The sequence below is a fragment of the Saimiri boliviensis genome, chromosome 17 (genome assembly GCF_048565385.1).
Source record: "Saimiri boliviensis isolate mSaiBol1 chromosome 17, mSaiBol1.pri, whole genome shotgun sequence".
Classification (NCBI taxonomy): Eukaryota; Metazoa; Chordata; class Mammalia; order Primates; family Cebidae; genus Saimiri; species Saimiri boliviensis.
In genome coordinates this window covers 66,389,681-66,408,874 of record NC_133465.1, presented here as the reverse complement: position 1 = coordinate 66,408,874, position 19,194 = coordinate 66,389,681, and the positions used below count along the sequence as shown (strand labels likewise).

At 42.7% G+C, this 19,194-nt stretch overlaps 1 protein-coding gene across 5 annotated transcripts in view; it reads right to left on the bottom strand.

The window, feature by feature from the left end:
• Positions 1–19,194, bottom strand: part of MFSD11 (major facilitator superfamily domain containing 11) — a 33,999-nt gene that overhangs the window by 781 nt on the left and 14,024 nt on the right. For 4 of the 5 annotated variants that reach the window (XM_010342378.3, XM_074389006.1, XM_010342382.3 and 1 more), the window contains 4 exons: positions 8,395–8,460; positions 5,962–6,087; positions 3,394–3,568; positions 1,111–1,246 (listed from right to left, as the gene is read on the bottom strand). In XM_010342378.3, the coding sequence (XP_010340680.1) occupies positions 1,111–1,246; positions 3,394–3,568; positions 5,962–6,087; positions 8,395–8,460 (503 nt within the window). The remainder of the gene's footprint in view (positions 1–1,110; positions 1,247–3,393; positions 3,569–5,961; positions 6,088–8,394; positions 8,461–19,194) is intronic. The other variant, XM_010342379.3, reaches the window with a different exon arrangement.

Sequence of the window (19,194 nt, the reverse complement as noted above, 5' to 3'; positions counted from 1 at the left end):
CACTTTGGGAGGCCAAGGTGGGATAAATGCTTGAGCGCAGGAGTTCAAGACCAGCCTGTACAACATAGTGAGCCCCCATGTCTACAAAATAAAATGAAATGAAACAAAAATAGCATTTTGTGGGAAACTGGAGCAACAGGAATGTACAGAGTAAGAAATACACTTGTCTGTATGATGAATGAATAGAATTCTGGTATCTAAGGAAGGAAATCTCTAATCAGAGCCACGGAGACCAGAATGTAAAGTCTCCTATACAGAAAATGATACTGCTCATTGCGTCCTAATTCTATTCACAAATCCTTTTAAAGGATGTCCCCAACTTTCATTTAAAAAACACAATACAAGACCAAAAAAAAAAAAAAGAAGAAGAAACAAAAAAATAAAATAAAATAAGAAACAAAATATAGCCGGGCACGGTGGCTCATGTCTATAATCCCTGCACTTTGTGGGGCCAAAGCGAGTGGATTGCTTGAAGCCAGTAGTTCGCGACCAGCCTGACCAACATGGCAAAAAACCTCATCTCTACTAAAAATATAAAAACTTAGCTGAACGTGGTAGCATATGCCTGTAATCCCAGCTACTCGGGAGTCTGAGGCATGAGAATCGCTTGAACCCAAGAGGCATAGGTTGCAGTGAGCATTGTGCCACTGCACTCCAGCCTGGGCTACAGGGTGAGACTTTGTCTTGGAAAAAAAAAAAAAATAGGCCAGGTGCAGTGGCTCATGCCTATAATCCTAGTGCTCTGGGAGGCCAAGGCAGGTGGATCACCTGAGGTCAGGAGTTCAAGACCAGCCTGGCCAACATGGTCAAACTCTGTCTCTGCTAAAAAACAAACAAAAAAACAAAAATTAGCCGGGGTTGGTGGTGTGTGCCTGTAATCTCAGCTACTCAGGAGGCTAGGGCAGGACAGTTGCTTGAACCCTTGAACCCGGGAGGGAGAGATTGCAAGCCAAGATTACGCCACTGCACTCCAGCCTGAGTGACAGAGCGAGGCTCAAAAAATAAATAACTAAATAAATAAAAAGTAAAACCACAATACAAGTAACCAAGGAAAAAAAGGTAATACACAAAGGAAAGAACCCTAAGCCAAACACAATCTGAAGAGGTTACCTGAACAAACTTGAAGATGGCAAATGCTGGGGCGCTATCTTCAGAATACAGAAAGCCCAAGATACTAAGCAGCTGGGTATTAAAGCAGCTGTCTCCAAGGCCCAACAGGAAACTGCACAGAATGGCAACTTCTTTGCTGAAGAAAATAAAAATGAATTTAGTATGTGTAATATTTGCTAGAGCTGACACAGCCAAGACAGAACTCTGGATCTCCTTTCCCAGCCCCAGGCTGCCCCTCTTCCAGTCTAATCACGTCTGTAATCCCAGCACTTTGGGAGGCCGAGGTGGGTGGATCACTTGAGGCCAGAAGTTCGAGACCAGCCTGGTCAACACAGCAAAACCCCATCTCTACTAAAAATACAAAAATTAGATGGGTATGGTGGCAGGCACCTGTAATCCCAGCTACTTGGGAGGCTGAGGGAGGAGAATCAGTTGAACCCGGGAGGCAGAGGTTGCAGTGAGTCAAGACTATGCCACTGCACTCCAGCCTAGGAAACAGAGCGAGACTCCTGAAATAAATAAATAAATAAATAATAACTACGTAAGTAAGACAAAGCTGGCACAGTGGCTCATGCCTGTAATCTCAGCACTTTGGGAGGCCAAGGTGGGCAGATCACTTGAGGCCAGGAGTTTGAGACCAGCCTGACCAACACGGCAAAACCCCATCTCTACTAAAAATACAAAAATTAGCTGGTGTGGTAGCGCGCACCTGTAATCCCAGCTATTCGGGAGACTGAGGCATAAGAATTGCTTGAATCCGGGAGGCAGAGGTTGCACTGAGCAGAGGTTGTGTCACTCACACTCTAGCCTGGGAGACACAGTGAGACTCTGCCTCAAAATAAATAGATAAATAAAAATAAAAAATAAAGACTAGAATTTACAAAGTAAGAATCTGTGCTCAAATGCACACACCTTTACATTCTCTAACAAACTCTGGCCTCTTAACCATTTATGAAGAAAACACAGGTTGAGTATCCCTTATCCAAAATGCTTGAGATTAGAAGTGTTTCCAATTTTCTTTTCAGATTTTGGAATCTCTGCATTACACTAAGCAGTTAGGAGTTCCTAATCTGAAAATCTGTCATCTGAACTATTCTAAGAAGCACTTCCCTTTGAGCATCATGGTGGCCCTCAAAAAGTTTCCGAATAGGCCGGGCGCGGTGGCTCACGCCTGTAATCCCAGCACTTTGGGAGGCCAAGGTGGGTGGATCACGAGGTCAAGAGATCGAGACCATTCTGGTCAACATGGTGAAACCCTGTGTCTACTAAAAATACAAAAATTAGCTGGGCATGGTGGTGCGTGCCTGTAGTAGCAGCTACTCGGGAGGCTTAGGCAGGAGAATTGCCTGAACCCAGGAGGCAGAGGTTGCAGTGAGCCGAGATCGCACCATTGCACTCCAGCCTGGGTAACAAGAGCAAAACTCCATCTCAAAAAAAAAAAAAAAAAGTTTCCAATTTTGGAGCATTTTGGATTTCAGGTTTTCAGATGAGATATACTCAGTGTGTACCCTTGGATTTGTGGAGCTGGACATAAATGTCTGCATCTATAATGAATTTGAGAGTTGAGTGCACTAAACCAGTATTTGAAATGTGATCTAAACGGCTCTGGAAGGACTGAACGGCCTCGCCAGCTGCCAGGTTCTCCATTGCTCCTCTTTGTTCTTCCTTCAGGCCCTGACGTCTGGATATTTCGCTGCTCAAGAAGCAAAGATTTGCTGGGTGTGGTGGGTCACGCCTATAATCCCAGCACTTTGGGAGGCTGAGGCAGGTGGATCACAAGGTCAAGAGATGGAGACCATCCCAGCCAACATGGTGAAACCTCATCTCTACTAAAAATACAAAAAATTAGCCAGGCATGGTGGCACATGCCTGTAATCCCAGCTACTTTGGTGGCTGAGGCAGGAGAATCGCTTGAACCCAGGAGGCGGAGGTTGCAGTGAGTTGAGATTACGCCATTGCATGCCAGCCTGGGCAACAGTTGCAAAACTCCGTCTCAATAAAAAAAAAAAGAAGATAAAAAGTTCAAATCAGATCTTATGTGCTCCTTCAAGGATCAAGAAAAAGATTTACCGGGGGAAAAGGTTAAAACCAACTATTACAAAAATAACTTAGGATTCTCTAAGGATTCCTATTTAACTCAGTCTGACTCCATTAACACTTGACAGATGACCTTAGAGAGACGCCACACTCTCTGAAGAGGATTAACTGTTCCACTTTCAATATCTAGCCATCCGTTACCTCCTACCCGTCCTCAAGTGACTAGAGAAATGACAGCCACCATACCTGGATTTGATGTACGCACTGCTGTCAGTTCCTTCAACGGGAGCAATGGGGGCATCTCCAGGCATGTTAAGAAATATTAGATAAAAAGCTATAAAGTGCACCAGGATGCCCAGCAGCACAACCGGATTTCTACCAAAACGATTGTTCTTGCTCAGCAGGCCGAAGAGGCTTCCACCTATAAGTCAAGATGGCAGAAATGTCACTAACTTGCCAAAACATTAAATACCCAGTCCTGAGTTATCACCAAGGAGGCAAGGAATAAACATTCTCACTTGTCAAATTTCTTCAAAAAATCCAACACCTCAGCACTTACAGACAATGACAATGATGACCAAACATCAATTATTATAACAAAAAGTAAGGGATTAAAACTACTTGCATTTCTATCCAGGAACATTCTTGCATTTCTTCTCTGTGACTTACTGTATCCCCCAAGCTATCCCCTTTGACCGTAGCTTGTAACAGAAATAAAATAAAAACACAACTTATCATTACTACCAAGTTTTTGTTGTAATCATAGCCTAACAAGCCAAGATACCACACCGAAAGGCAGTCATTATGGATTTTGAGAATGATGTGTGAGCTCCGAAGAGGAGTCAGAGAGGCCTAGGAAGGCTCAGCAGTCAGAACAGCTCAGAATGTCTCAAGAGCTGAGAGGCGAATCCTCAACAGCAGGAAGGAAAGAACTTTGTAACTGAAAGGAAGAAGACCATGGGGTATGAGCTTTATGATTTTTTTTTTTTTTTTGAGACAGAGTTTTGCTCTGTCACCAGGCAGGAGTATAGTGGCTCAATCTCAGCTCACTGCAACCTCTGCCTCCCAGGTTCAAGCAATTCTCCTGCCTCAGCCTCCCGAGTAGCTGGGACTAGAGGCGTGTGCCACCATGCCCAGCTATTTTTTGTATTTTTAGTAGAGATGGGGTTTCACCATGTTGGCCAGGATGGTCTCGATCTCTTGACCTGGTGATCCACCCGCCTCGGCCTCCCAAAGTGCTGGGATTACAGGCATGAGCCACCGCGCCTGGCTGACCTTTACACTTTTTAAGTGATTTCTACCCCAGAAATCTATATGAGCAAACCTATACATCAACAAGTGAAGGATGGCTAGGTGCAGTTTCTCATGCCTGTAATCGCAGCACTTTGGGAGGCTGGGGTGAGAGAACTGCTTGAGGCCAGGAGTTCCAAACCAGCCTCAGCAACATAACATGACCCTGTCTCTATTTTTCAAAAAAGAAAATAAATTGTATATCTATATTTAAAAGTGGGCCGGGTGTGATGGCTCATACCTGTAATCCCAGCCTTGAGGGCTGGAACTTCCAAGCCCCTTTCACTCCCACTTCAGGGAGGGGAGGCTGGAGATTAAATCAATCACCAATGGCTAATGATTGCTTTTTGTTGTGGTGGTTAGAGACAGGATCTCCCTATGTTGTCCAGGCTGGTCTCAAACTCCTGGGCTCAAGTGACCCTCCTACCTCGGCCTCCCAAAGTGAGTGAGCCACTGTGCCCAGCTAAGTGGCCAATGATTTAATCAATCATGCCTATGTAAGAGATCTCCATAAAACCCCTAAACAGGGTTTGCAGAGCTTCTGGAGTGGTGAACCCCAAATCCATGGAGACAGAGACTCCTGCACTTAGGGACCCTTTCAGACTCCAGCTGTTGTACCTCCTCATTTGACTGCTCATCTGTATCCTCTATAATAAACTCTAATAGTCAGGAGAGCACTTTCCTGAGTTCTGTGAGTTGTTCTAGCAAATTATCAAACCTGAAGGGGGAAGGGGCTGTGGGAATCTCCAAATTTGTACCCAAGTCAGAGAGAAGTGCCTGAGAGGCCTATGGACCCACAACCGTCTGTCTGTAGGACTGAACCCTTAAACTTGTGGAATCTGACACTAACGCTGGATAGCTAAGTGCTAGAACAGGACTGAGCTGTTGGACACCCAGCTGGTGTCAGGGAATCAGAGAAAGAGAGTCAGGAATTTCAAGACATTCTAAGTATTTTAAGAGGAAAAGTAGGGAGACACCATGTTTTCTTATGCAGGGTTTCCATCTGTGAATTATTTTGCAAATGTTTTATAACTTAGTTGTATTAGAATAGCAATAATACAAAAATGGTTTAAACATACGTGTTTGGGTACAAATAAGCAGAAAAATCAAATTAGGCCAGGTGCAGTGGCTCACGCCTATAATCCCAGCACTTTGGGAGGCCGAGGTGGGTAGATCACAGGGTCAGGAGATTGAGACCATCCTGGCTAACATGGTGAAACCCTGTCTCTACTAAAAATATGAAATACTAGCTGGGCGTGGTGGTACGTGCCTGTAGTCTCAGCTACTTGAAAGGCTGAGGCAGGAGAATCACTTGAATCCAGGAAGTGGAGGTTGCTGTGAGCCGAAATCAAGCCACTGCACTCCAGCCTGGACAACAGAGTGAGTCTGTCTCAAAAAAACAAAAACAAACAAACAAACAAAAAAACCCAGAAATTCAAGGACAAAGAGTTGGAGTACACTTAAAATTTCTGTTTTAACTATAATGAACTGGTATTTTTAATGCAAATTTTTTTTTAAACCAACCTAAAATTTCTCCAATGCCGATGAAAATGCCAGAAAGTCCAATAAGGCTTTTCTCTTCCGCTCCAAATTTATTTATAGCACCAATACAGGTTCCATATACACCAGAAAAGAAAGTTAACTCCAGACCTTTAGTTAAAAAAAAAAAAACAAAAAAAAAACAGATGTAATTTATACATTCACTTTGATCTTCCCATCTAGTAGTATCTGACAAAAGAATGCTTGAGTAGTAAAACACAAAAAACAACCCATAGAGACAGAAATATTAATCCCTAAGCAGAGCATAATTTGATGTGACATAACTGATGAAACAGAATTCACTTCATGTTATGGATTAAATGTTTGTGTCCCCCTAAATTCACATGTTGAAACTCAAATTCCCCAAAACATGATGGTATTTAGAGATGGGACCTTTGAGAAGCAATTAGGTCATGAGGGTGGAACCCTCACAATGTGATTAGTGCCTGTATAAAAAGAGACAGCAGAGAGCTTGCTTCCTGCCCACTCTCTGCCATGGGAGGACACTGCAAGAACGCAGCTGTCTACAACCAGGAACAGCCCACACCAGAAGCTGCACATGCTGACATCTTGCACTTGGACGTCCCAGCCTCCAGAACCATGAGAAACACATGTCTACTGTTTGAGCCACACAGTCTATGGAAATTTGTTATAGCAGCTAAAATTAAGATACCACAAGACAGCATCTGCCATATATTTCAGATAAAAGTATACAACACAAATGAACAGATATCCTTATGCTAAAACCTGTCACTCTCCATGCAGGCAGAGATGGGCAGAGGTGATAATTAACATAACTTTGTAAGAGTGAAGACTAACATGCTCATTAGCTTGTTAGTAGCTTTCCAAGGAAATGGGAACATTCCTTTTTTTTTTGAGAGGGAGTCTTGCTATGTCATCCAGGCTGGAGTGCAGTGGCATGATCTTGGCTCACTGCAACCTCTGTCTCCCAGGTTCAAGCAATTCTGTCTGTCTCAGGCTCCCAAGTAGCTGGGATTACAGGCAGGTACCACCACACCTGGCTAATTTTTGTATTTTTAGTAGAGATGGGGTTTTGCCAGGCTGGTCTCCAACTCCTGACCTCAGGTTATCTGCCTACCTTGGTCTCCCAAAGTCCTGGGATTACAGGCACGAACCACGGTGCCCGGCCCCTACCGGATTATGTTCTTATTGTAATGGAAAGCCAATACATACTATCCAATGTGCCTTAAAAGCCCCACCATGTTTTAATTAAACCCCTTTTTCTAGGTAAAGAAAATTCCTAAGATAAAAAAATTAGAGTAAATCAGTGGGGGACCTTGATTCCCTAATGCTACAAAACCTTAACTGTGAATTTTAAAGATGTTTAATGTTTATTCTATTTCACCTAAAAATATGTTATACCTATGTAGGACACATAAAGGCAAAAGATTAATCAGCAAATTACAGCATTTTTTAAAAGAAAACAAATTTCCTCATCATTCTTGACCTAAGGATACTCCACATGTCAAACCACATGATGATGTGCTTCCATTTCATTAGAAATGATTTCTTTCTTTCTTTTTTTTGAGACAAAGGTCTCACTCCCGTTGCCTAGCCTGGAGTGCAGTGGTGCTATCTCAGCTCATTCCAACCTTGACTTCCTGAGCTCAGATGACTCTCCCACCTTAGCCTCCCAAATGGCAGGGGCTACAGGCATGCACCACCACACTCGGCTAATTTTATGTATTTTTAGTAGAGACAGGGTTTCACCACGCTGCCCAGGCTGGTCTTGAACTCTTGGGCTCAAGCAATTCACCCACCACAGCCTCCCAAAGTGCTGGGATTACAGGCGTGAACTATTAAGGTTACAGATCTCTTCATGGTTATTTTCTGCAGTGCTCTGTGTTGCCCTAAAACCGCTGGTCCCAATGGGCCATGTGTTGTGGTTTTTCTGAACCTTGTGCAGAATCCTTCCACACTGAATTTGGGGGGACCCTGTGATTTGCGGTCACCGACAGAATGCAGCAGAAGTGATGCTGGGCTGGACTGAAGCCTGAGCTTTTTTACTGGACTCAAGTCTGGTAGTCTTTCCTGTTGCCTTTTTTGGAGCCACCAGCCCATTAACTAAGCTGTGTGGCTATCCTGCTGGGTCACAAGGAGATCTTATGGAGGGGGTCGTGCAGATGAAGAGAAGCTCTGAGACTACAGGAAGAGAGAGTTACTCAGCCCGTCATCTGACTCCAGTGAAGGTGGCACATGAAGAAAACTATCTTGGAAGTTCTAGCCCCAGCCACCCTCTAACAGCAGCCACAAGAGACCCCAAGTGATTCCATCAGAAGAACCATCCACCGAGCCCAGTCAATGCACAGAATCATGAGAAATAATAACGTGGCTCTTGTTTTCAACCCCTTATTGTCATTATGCAGCAAGAGAAAACAAGAACAGTAATTCCATTACCTGTATAAGCAGTTGTAATACTAAGAAGGAGCATCTCCTTGGTGACACATAACTTAAAAGACTTTTCTGTAAAGAAAAAAATTTAAGAGGACTTAACTAGATTTTAGCTAATAAAACATTCCTTCAACCAAAACACCCCTTGCCAATAATGCCAGTAAAGGAACACTTTGGAATAGAAGTTTCAGATTAAAATGTTTAAGGCATGAACTAAATTTGCCCTATAAATAAAATGCTTATTTCAAGTGCTTAAATATATTCTATAGTCACATTTTCCTCAGCACATTTTCCAGCTCTTGTGACAAAAACATGAATAGGAGGAAAAAAAATATAATCAAACAAAACAACAAAGTACTTCAAAAGGCATGATTAAACATTAGGCTCTTGAGGGAGTCAAACATCAGCAAAGCTCTGACTTCCCTAAAGAATTATAATGGAGCAGCTTTAAGACTGGACTCAAGATCAGAACCACAGGGCAGCTTTTTGGCCATACAGGAGCTGGGTGCCACTTCCCAAGATTCTGACTCTGTAGCTCTGAGGACTGAAACTTGAGTTGTGCATGTTTGTTTCTAGTCACTTTTTTTTTTTTTTTTTTTTGAGACGGAGTTTCGCTCTTGTTACCCAGGCTGGAGTGCAATGGCGCGATCTCGGCTCACTGCAACCTCCGCCTCCTGGGTTCAGGCAATTCTCCTGCCTCAGCCTCCTGAGTAGCTGGGATTACAGGCATGTGCCACCATGCCCAGCTAATTTTTTGTATTTTTAGTAGAGACGGGGTTTCACCATGTTGACCAGGATGGTCTCGATCTCTTGACCTCGTGATCCACCCGCCTCGGCCTCCCAAAGTGCTGGGATTACAGGCTTGAGCCACCGCGCCCGGCCTGTTTCTAGTCACTTTAAAGTTTCTTTTTACACTGTTAATTTAGTTGAAATCTGCAATGGATAATGCATTTCTAAAAACTCCACATTTAATTTAACTGACTTGTCTGAAACCATAACTTAAGGACCACTATTCGATTACGCAAAACTAATAGTGGATCCAGATTTTAATTGTGATTTATCTGCTGGCCACAAAACTTACATAAGTCACAAACGCTGTCCTAAATATCTCCATATGTAAGAAAGGATGCTTTTTTTCTCTAATTTCACTGAAATATACTAAGAATAAATATAATAAGGCATTTTTACCAATCATTTTCAAGTATTTCCAGGAAAAAAATATATGACCAATGCAAAGTTTAAAACAATACTTTTAATTTCAAAAAATTGCACTAGCAAACCATCTTCATTTTATTTATTTTTTGAGACGGAGTCTCACTCTGTCACCCAGGCTGGAGTACAGTGGCACGATCTCAGCTCACTGCAGCCTTCGCCTCTCGGGTTCAAGCAATTCTCTTGCCTAAGCCTCCCAAGTAGCTTGGATTATAGGTGTGTACCACCATGCCTGGCTAATTTTTTTGCCCTTTTAGAAGAGACAGGATTTCACCATGTTGGCCAGGCTGGTCCTGAACTCCTGACCTCAGGTGATCCACCCACCTCGGCCTCCCAAAGTGCTAGGATTACCGGCATGATCCACTATGCCCAGCCACATGTTCATTTTAGAATAATCAGAACAGTTACCTAACAAAAAGAAACTCTAAAAGATTATCTAGCATGATACTACTATCATATGCATGTCATTATATATACATATGCATGTCATTATATATTCATACAAACCCATAAAATGTACCACACCAAGAGTGAATCCTAATGTAAACCATGGTCTTTAGGTGACAATGACATGTCAGTGTAGGCTCATTATAACAAATGTGCTCTGGGGGGAAACATGAATAACAGAGGGAAGCTCTGTATGTGTGGTGTAGGGACTATATGAGAGCACTGTATTTTCTGCTCAGTTTTGCTATGAACATAAAAAGGCTCTAAAAAATAAAGTCTATTTTTAAAAACCCATTAATCTATTTGCAGAAATACACTGATCCTAAAATTCTTGGCCAGGCCTGGTGGCTCATGCCTACAATCCCAACAATTTGGGACGCTGAGTTGGGAGAATTGCTTGAGCTCAGGAGTTCAAGACCAACTTGGGCGACATGGCAAAACCGAGTCTCTACAAAAAACTACAAAAATTAGCCAGGCATGGTGGCGCACACCTGTCGTCTCAGCTACTTGGGAGGCTGAGATGGGAAGATCACTTGAGCCCAGGAGGTTGAGGCTATAGTGAGCTGTGATCATGCCACTGCATTCCACCTTGGGCGACAGATCAAGACCCTGTCTCAAAAAAAGAAAAAAGAAAAATGATATGGAAATTCAAGGGACCCACAATAGCCAAAATAATCTTGAGAAGTAACAAAGTTGGTGGATTCATACTTTCCGATTTCAAAACAGACAGTAATCAACACAGCATGGTAATGGCATTAGGATATATCCGTCTATCTGGAGATAAACATTTATATTTACAGTCAACCAGCTTTTTTATAAAGGTGACAACACGATTCAATGTAGAAAAAACACCTTTCTGGAAATGGCACTACTACAGGATATTCACATGCAAAAGAATAAAGCTGGAATCCTATCTCAAACTATAGGCAAAAATTCACTCAAAATGAATCACAGACCTAAATGTAAGAGCTAAAACTAAAAAAAAAAAAAAAAAAAAAAAAAAAAGTCGTAGAAGAAAATATAGGAGTAAATTTTCAGGAGCTGGGGTGAAGCAAAAATCTCAGGATATCAAAAGCACACACAATGAAAAAAAAAAACAAAACGAAATAAACTGACGACATCGAAATTAAAAACTTTATCAAAGCCACAGTAAGATATCCCCTCACACCTGTTAGGATGGCTATTGTCATAAAGACAAAAGATAACAAGTGTTGGTGGGGATGTGGAGAAAAGAGAACCCTTGTACGTTATTGATGAGAATGTAAGTTGGTACAGCAAATACATAAAACAATATGGAGGGGCCTCAAAGAACTGAAAATATGTTACGATCCAGCAAGTCCACTTCTAGGCATATAGCCAAGGAAATGAAAGCAGTATCTCAAAGTAACAGCTGCACTCCCATGTCCATTACAGCACTGCTATGTGCGTGTGTATTAATCATATAGCAAAGACATGGAAACAACAAAGTGTCCTTTGACAGATGAATGAAGAAAATGTGGAATATACAATGGTATATTATTCAGCCTTATAAAAGAAAATCCTGCCATTTGGGGCAACACGGATGAACCTGGAAGGCACTACACTAAGTGAAATAAGCCAGACACAGAAAGACAAATACTGCATGATCTTACTTATATGTGGAATATTAAAAAGTCAAACTCATAGAAGCAGAGAGTAGCATAGTGGCTGCTGGGGCTGGGGGGTGGGGAAATAGAGAGATGCTGGTTAGGGAGTACAAAGTTTCTGTTAGGCAGGATGAGTGAGTTCTGGGGATCTAATGTATAAGTTGGTATTGATAGTTAATAACACTATATTGTATACTTGAAATTTGGTTGGAAAGTAGACCTTAAACGTTCTCATTACACACATAACTATGTAAGGCGATGAATACGTTAACTAGCTTGAGTGTGGCCATCATTTCACAGTGTATACATATACCAAAACACAGGGCTGGGCACCAGGGCTCATGCCTGTAAATCCCAGAACTTGGGGAGGCAGGTGTATTGCTTGAGGGCTGGAGTTCAAGACTAGCCTGGCCAACATGGTAAAATCCCATCTCTACTGAAAACACACACAAAAAAAATTTCCTGGACACTGTGTAAATAAAAATTAAAAGAAAAAAATACAAAAAAATTAGCTTGGCGTGGTGCTAAATCCCTGTAATCCCAGCTACTCGGGAAGCTGAGGCACCAGAATCACTTGAACCCAAGAGGCGGAGGTTGCAGTGAGCTGAGATTGTGCCACTCCACTCCAGCCTGGGTGATAGAACAAGATTCTGTCAAAAACAAAACAAAACAAAACAAAAAAAAACCCAAAACAAAACAAAAAACACGTTGTACATCATAAATATATGCCTATTTTGTCAGTTATACCTCGATAAAGTTGCGGAATTCCTTTTTTAAGTTTTGTGCTTCAAAAGATACGATCAAGAAACTGAAAAGTCAGGCCAGGTGCGGTGGCCCATGCCTGTGTAATCCTAGCACTTTGGGAGGCCAAGGTGGGTGGATTGCCTGAGCTCAGGAGTTCAAGACCAGCCTGGGCAATACGGTGAAACCAAAACTAAAATACAAAAAACTCAGCCAGGTGTGGCGACATGTGCCTGTAGTCCCAGCTACTTGGGAGGCCGAGGCAGAACTGTTTGAACCCAGGAGGTGAAGGTTGCAGTGAGCCAAGATCATGGCACTGTACTCCAGCCTGGGTGACAGAGTGAGACTCCATCTCCAAGAAAAAAAAGGAAAGAAGAAAGAAAAGGAAGAAGGAAAGAGAGAAAGAGAAAGAGAGAGAGAGAGAGAGAGCTAGAGAGAGAGAGAGAAGAAAGAAAAGATAGAAAGAAAGAAAGAAAATGAAAAGTCAATCTATAGAACAGGTGAAAACACTTGTTTTCCTAGAGTGCTTGCTGAAACAAAATGGGAGAAAATATTTGTAAATCATATATATGGAACTTTTATCTAGAATATACAATAAATTCTTACAACTCATTAATAAAAACTGAATCCAATTTAAAATTTAAAAATGGGCAAAGGATGTAACTAGGGCTGGACACGGTGACTCACACCTGTAATCCTAACACTTTGGGAGGCCGAGGCAAGTGGATCACTTGAGATCAGGAAAACAAACAAACAAACAAAAATGTATATAAATATACCACAATGAGACACCATTTCACACCCACTAGGATGGCTATAACCAAAAAAAAAAAAAAAACCCACAAAAAAACCACCACCAGAAAATAACTGCAAGCACATGGAAACACCGGCGCTCTCATCCCCTGCTAGTAGGAATGTAAAGTGGTGCAAAAATCTGGCAGTTCCCCGACAGCCTAAGCAGTGAGATCCCACGTGACCCAGCAATTCCACCATTCCTAGGTGTGTATCTAAGAGATATGAAAACATATCCACACAGAAACTTGTATACAAACTTTAGGTATTACTCGTAGAACGACTCAAATTTTATAATATACTGTGACAAGAATGAGCCTTGAAACCATTATGTTTCTTTTAAGAAACCAGGCACAAAAGACCACATGTTGTACGATTCTATTTACATAAAATGCCCAGAATAGGCAAATCTATAGATAGAAAGTAGAGGAATGGCTGCAAGTAGTGGTGAAAGGGGAGAAAGAGGGAGTGCCTTAGGGAGGTTGAATTAGGAGGCTGGAATGAGAAGTGACTCTAATGTGTACAGGGAAAATGCTCTAAAATTGAGTATAGTGATGGTGGCACAACTCTGTGGATGTAATAAGTTGTACTGAATTTGCAATGAATTATTTAAATTGATTAAATGGGTAAATCAGATGGTATATGAATTATATCTCAATTTAAAAAAACAGAATCTAACACCTTAATCAATCTCCTCCCAGACATTTTCCATGCACTTTTTACAAAAACAAGTTCTACTACATATACTCTATCATTTGTTTTCACATAATATACAGTAAAATATTTTGTACATTTACAGAGATCATTTTTATGGCTAGGGTAATCTATTATACAGATGTACTAATATCTCACAGTTGAATACTTAAATTATTTCTAGTATCTCACTAGTATAAACATCTGAGTAGCTAGATCTTGCCACAATATTTAATTATTTCCTGAGGATAATCTTATTAGTGAAATGGGTTATTCCACTGGGACAAAGGCTATAAACATTTTTATTGCTTTTCATACCTAATGACACATCACTTTTTATTTATTTATTTTATTTTATTTTTTTGAGATGGAGTCTTGCTGTCATCCAGGCTGGAGTGCAGTGGCATGATCTCAGCTCACTGCAACTTCTGCAACTTCTGCCTCCCCGATTCAAGCAATTCTTCTGTCTCAGCCTCCCGAGTAGCTGGAACTACAGGCGCCTGCCACCACACCCAACTAACTTTTGTATTTTTAGTAGAGACAGGGTTTCACCATATTGATCAGGCTGGTCTTGAACTCCTGATCTCAGGTGATATGCCCACCTCAGCCTCCTAAAGTGCTGGGATTACAGGCGTGAGACACCTCACCCAGCCGACACATCACTTTTTATAAAGTAATACAAGTATGTATCAGCAATGTGGTCTTACGCATGTCATTACCTGCCCCTGCCCGCCTCCCCCACCCATAATATTAAGAATTATTGTTTAGCTTTTGAAATCCAACAGAAACTGTTTCTGGCCAAGCACAGTGGCTCACGCCTGTAATCTCAACACTTCGGAAGGCCAAGGTGGGCGGAACACCTGAGGTCAGGAGTTCAAGACCAGCCTGGCAAACATGACGAAACCCCATCTCTACTAAAAATACAAAAATTAGCCAGGTGTGGTGGCATACACCTGTAATCCCAGCTACTCAGGAGGCTGAGGCAGGAGAATCCCTTGGACCCAAGAGATAGAGGTTGCAATGAGCTGAGATTGTACCACTGCACTCCAGCCTGGGTGATAAGAGCAGAACTCCCAAGACTCTGTCTCAAAAAAAAAAAGAAAAGAAAAGAAAAAGAAAACTATTTCTAATTTGCACTTCTTACATAGCTGACCCTTTAACAACATGGGTTTGAACTTCAGGGGTCCACTTCTGTGCTGACTTTCTTCTATCTCTGCCAACCCTTAGACAGCAAGACCAACCCCTCCCTCCTCTTCCTTCTCGATGTGACAATGAGAATGAAGATCCAGATGATCCACTTCCACTCAACAAAGAGTAAATACAGTTTCTCTTCCTTATGATTTTCTTTCTTTTCTTTTCTTTCTTTCTTTTTTTTTTTTTTTTTTTGAGACAGAGTTTCTCTCTTTTGCCCAGGCTGGAGTGAAGTGGCAGGGCTCACTGCAATCCGCCCCCACACCCTGGTTCAAGCAATTCTCCTGCCTCAGCCACCTGAGTAGCTGGGATTATAGGCACCCACCATCATGCCCAGTTAATTTTTGTATTTTTAGTAGAGACAGGGTTTCACCATGTTGGCCAGGCTGGTTTCGAACTCCTGACCTCACGTGATCTGCCTGCCTCAGCCTCCCAAAGTGCTGGGATTACAAGCATGAGACACCACACCTGGCCTCCTTACAATCTTAGTATTTTCGTTTCTCTAGCTTACTTTATTCTAAATCTACAGTATATAATATGCATATAAAATATGCATGGCTCATGCCTATAATCCCAGCACTTTGGGAGGCCAAGGTGGGCAGATCACTTGAGGTTGGGAGTTTGAGACCAGCCTGGTAAAACCCCATCTCTACTTAAAATACAAAAAAAATTAGCTAGGCTTGGTGGCAGGCACCTATAATCCCAGCTACTCAGGAGACTGAAGCAGGAAAATCAATTGAACCCAGGAGGCAGAGATTGCAGTGAGCTGAGGTCGCACCACTGTACTCCAGCCTGGATGACAGAGTGTGAGTCCATCTCGAAAAAAAAAAAGACAAAGAAACACGGGTTTTTTGTTTTGTTTTTTTGAGACAGGGTCTTGCTCTCTCACTCAGGCTAGAATGTAGTGGTGTGATCACAGTTGACTACAGCCTCAGTCTCCCAGGCTCAACTCATCCTCCTGCCTCAGCCTTCCAAGTATTAATAGCTAGGATGCACCAGCAGGCCCAGCTAATTTATTTTCTTTTAATTTTTAGTAGAGATAAGGTGTCACTATGTTGCTCAGGCTGGTCTCGAACTCCTGAGCTCAAGTGATCCTCCCACCTTTGGCCTCCCAAAGTGCTGGGATTATTGGTGTGAGCCACTGCACCTGGCCCAAAATACACGAGTCAATTGTTTATGTTATCGGTGAAGTTTCCAGTGAACAGTGAGCTTAGTTAAGTTTTGGGGGAGTGAAAAGTTATCTGTGGATTTTCAACTGTGTGTGGGGGATAGGTGGTGTGGACTGGAGAGTCCATGCCCCACACTGTTCAAGGGTCAATTAAACTTAAGTTATGCCGGGCGCGGTGGCTCAAGCCTGTAATCCCAGCACTTTGGGAGGCCGAGGCGGGTGGATCACGAGGTCGAGAGATCGAGACCATCTTGGTCAACATGGTGAAACCCCGTCTCTACTAAAAATACAAAAAATTAGCTGGGCATGGTGGCGCGTGCCTGTAATCCCAGCTACTCAGGAGGCTGAGGCAGGAGAATTGCCTGAACCCAGGAGGCGGAGGTTGCGGTGAGCCGAGGTCGCGCCATTGCACTCCAGCCTGGGTAACAAGAGCGAAACGCCATCTCATTTAAAAAAAAAAAAAAAAAAAAAAAAAAACTTAAGTTATAACATTTTTTTCCATAGCTATAAAATGCCTATTTTCTACCAGAGTGTTTATGCTCATAACAGCTCTTTATCACATATTGCAAATATTTTCCCCAGATTTTCCTTGCCAGTTTTAAGTTTGTTAGGTTGTGTTAACTGAAGTTTTACATTTATTTCTTCAATTGCTTTTTTTTTTTGAGACCTGGTCTTACTCTGTGCCCATGCTGGAGTGCACTGGTACCATCACCACTTACTGCAGCCTCAACCTCCCGAGCTCAAGCAATCCTTCCACCTCAGCCTTCCAAGTAGCTGGAGCTGCAAGTGCACACCCGAACACCTGGCTATTTTCGGACTTTTTTTAGAGAGAGAGAGATGCACCATGTTGCCCAGACTGGTCTTGAACTCCTGGGCTCATGCAATCCACCCACCATCTTGGCTTCCCAAAGTGCTGGGATTACAGGCATGAGCCACTGTACCTCAGCTCAATTACTTGTATAGTTTCATTTTTACATTTAACCTTTAATCTATCAGAAGTTTTAATATAAAGTATGGATCTACATGTTTTTCTAAGCAGTCAGCTATCTAGCCTTGCTTAAGACTCACTTGTTTTATAGCCTAAATTCCTATATGAGCATGCACCTGATTCTAGACTTTGTTTCATTGTTCTTGCTATTCTGGTGTTTGCAAATGAATCCATAATAGGTTTCGGTGTTTAGGAGGATAAGTCTCTTGCCTCCTTTGAGAACATTTTCTTGGCTATTTTCAGACATTGATCCTAGCAGATGAACTTTAGCATAGTTTCCTCAAAATCAAAAAATAAATGTTTAAAAACTTTACGGACCTATTTGAGAAGCACATTAAAAGTATAAATTCAGTTCAGGAATTAACTGCTTTTAGATAGTATATAGGAGCCAGGCGCAGTGGCACGTGCCTGTAGTCCCAGCTACCTGGGAGGCTGAGGTGGGAGGATCTCTTGAGCCCAGGAGTTCTGGGCTGTAGTGCACTATGCCGATCAGGTGTCTGATCAATACGGTGACCTCCCGGGATCAGGGAACCATCAGGTTGCCTAAGGAGGGGTGAACGGGCCCAGGTCAGAAAAGGAGCAGTTCAAAACTTCCGGGCTGATCAGTAGTGGGATCGCACCTGTGAATAGCCAGTGCACTCCAGCCTGGGCAACATAGCAAGACCCCATCTCTTAAAAAAACAATACTAGATAGTATGTAGGAATCTTCTCTGTACAACATCTATCATAGCCCCGACCACAGGAATGTCATAATTAATCAATAAATGAAGCACTGGCCACACACAAGCCACATGAAGCCTTGCCATTCATTCTCCCTCTCTCCCTGTGCCTCTGGCTCCCTCACCACCTCACAACCTCCTGTTGTGCCCCAATTGCCCAGGAACTGGCCTGAGCCTACTTTCCCTAAAGCACTCTACGTGCCATACCTTATTTGGCTGCTGCCTTCCTTCTCCCTATTCAAACCTGACGGCCCAATATCCTATAACAAATCAATCCTACCATGTAACTGACCAGCTCTGTAATGCAAAGCATGTGGCCCAAAATGTGTCAGTGCCTCCTTTTACAGCCACAGTTGAGGCAAAGACTGTCCAACTATCTAGGTGAGAAGTCCTGAAACTGGTTAACATCAACAGACAGCCAGAGAGGGATCTGTGACGGAGCAGGGAGGCTGCACCATGCCTCACCACGGCTGGCGGCCCCATCCCATAAGCCAGGTCACCTACCTCCCTTTAATGACTCCAAGCTCACCAAGTAAGCCAATGTGGCTTTCTAGCCTACTGACGACAAGAAGGAATTATCTATGAAAGGGCTCACTAAAAAAGGTTAAATGCCATCACAAATGGTTAGACTGCAATTTCTATGAGTTTAGCTTGAGTCCTTTTCCCCTCCGGCCTCTGTGCAATAATGGTTTTTTTTTTTTTTTTTTTTTTTTTTTGAGATGGAGCCTCACTCTGTCGCCCAGGCTGGAGTGCTCACTGCAACTCCACCTCCTGAGCTCAAGCGATTCACCTGCCTCAGCTTCCGAGTAGCTGGGATTACAGGCACCCACCACTACGCCTGGCTAATTTTTGTATTTTCAGTAGAAATGGGGTTTCACCATGTTGGCCAGGTTGATCTTGAATGCCAGACCTCAAGTGATCCTCCCAAAGTGCTGGGATTATAGGTGTGAACCACTGTGCCTGGCCTAATGGGTATTCTGACAGACAAGTTTCTAGGCCTGCAAAGATGAAAGCCACACTTTTGATAGTGATAACCTTCTATCTTGCTAAGGAAGTCAGAGTATACCCCTTTTAATTATAATGTGCAGCTCAATTTATAATTATGAATGTATTCCTAGGCTGGGCGTGGTGGCTCACGTCTATAATCCCAGCACTCTGGGAGGCTGAGGCAAGCAGATCACTTGAGGTTAGGAGTTCAAGACCAGCCTAACCAAAATGGAGAAACCCTGT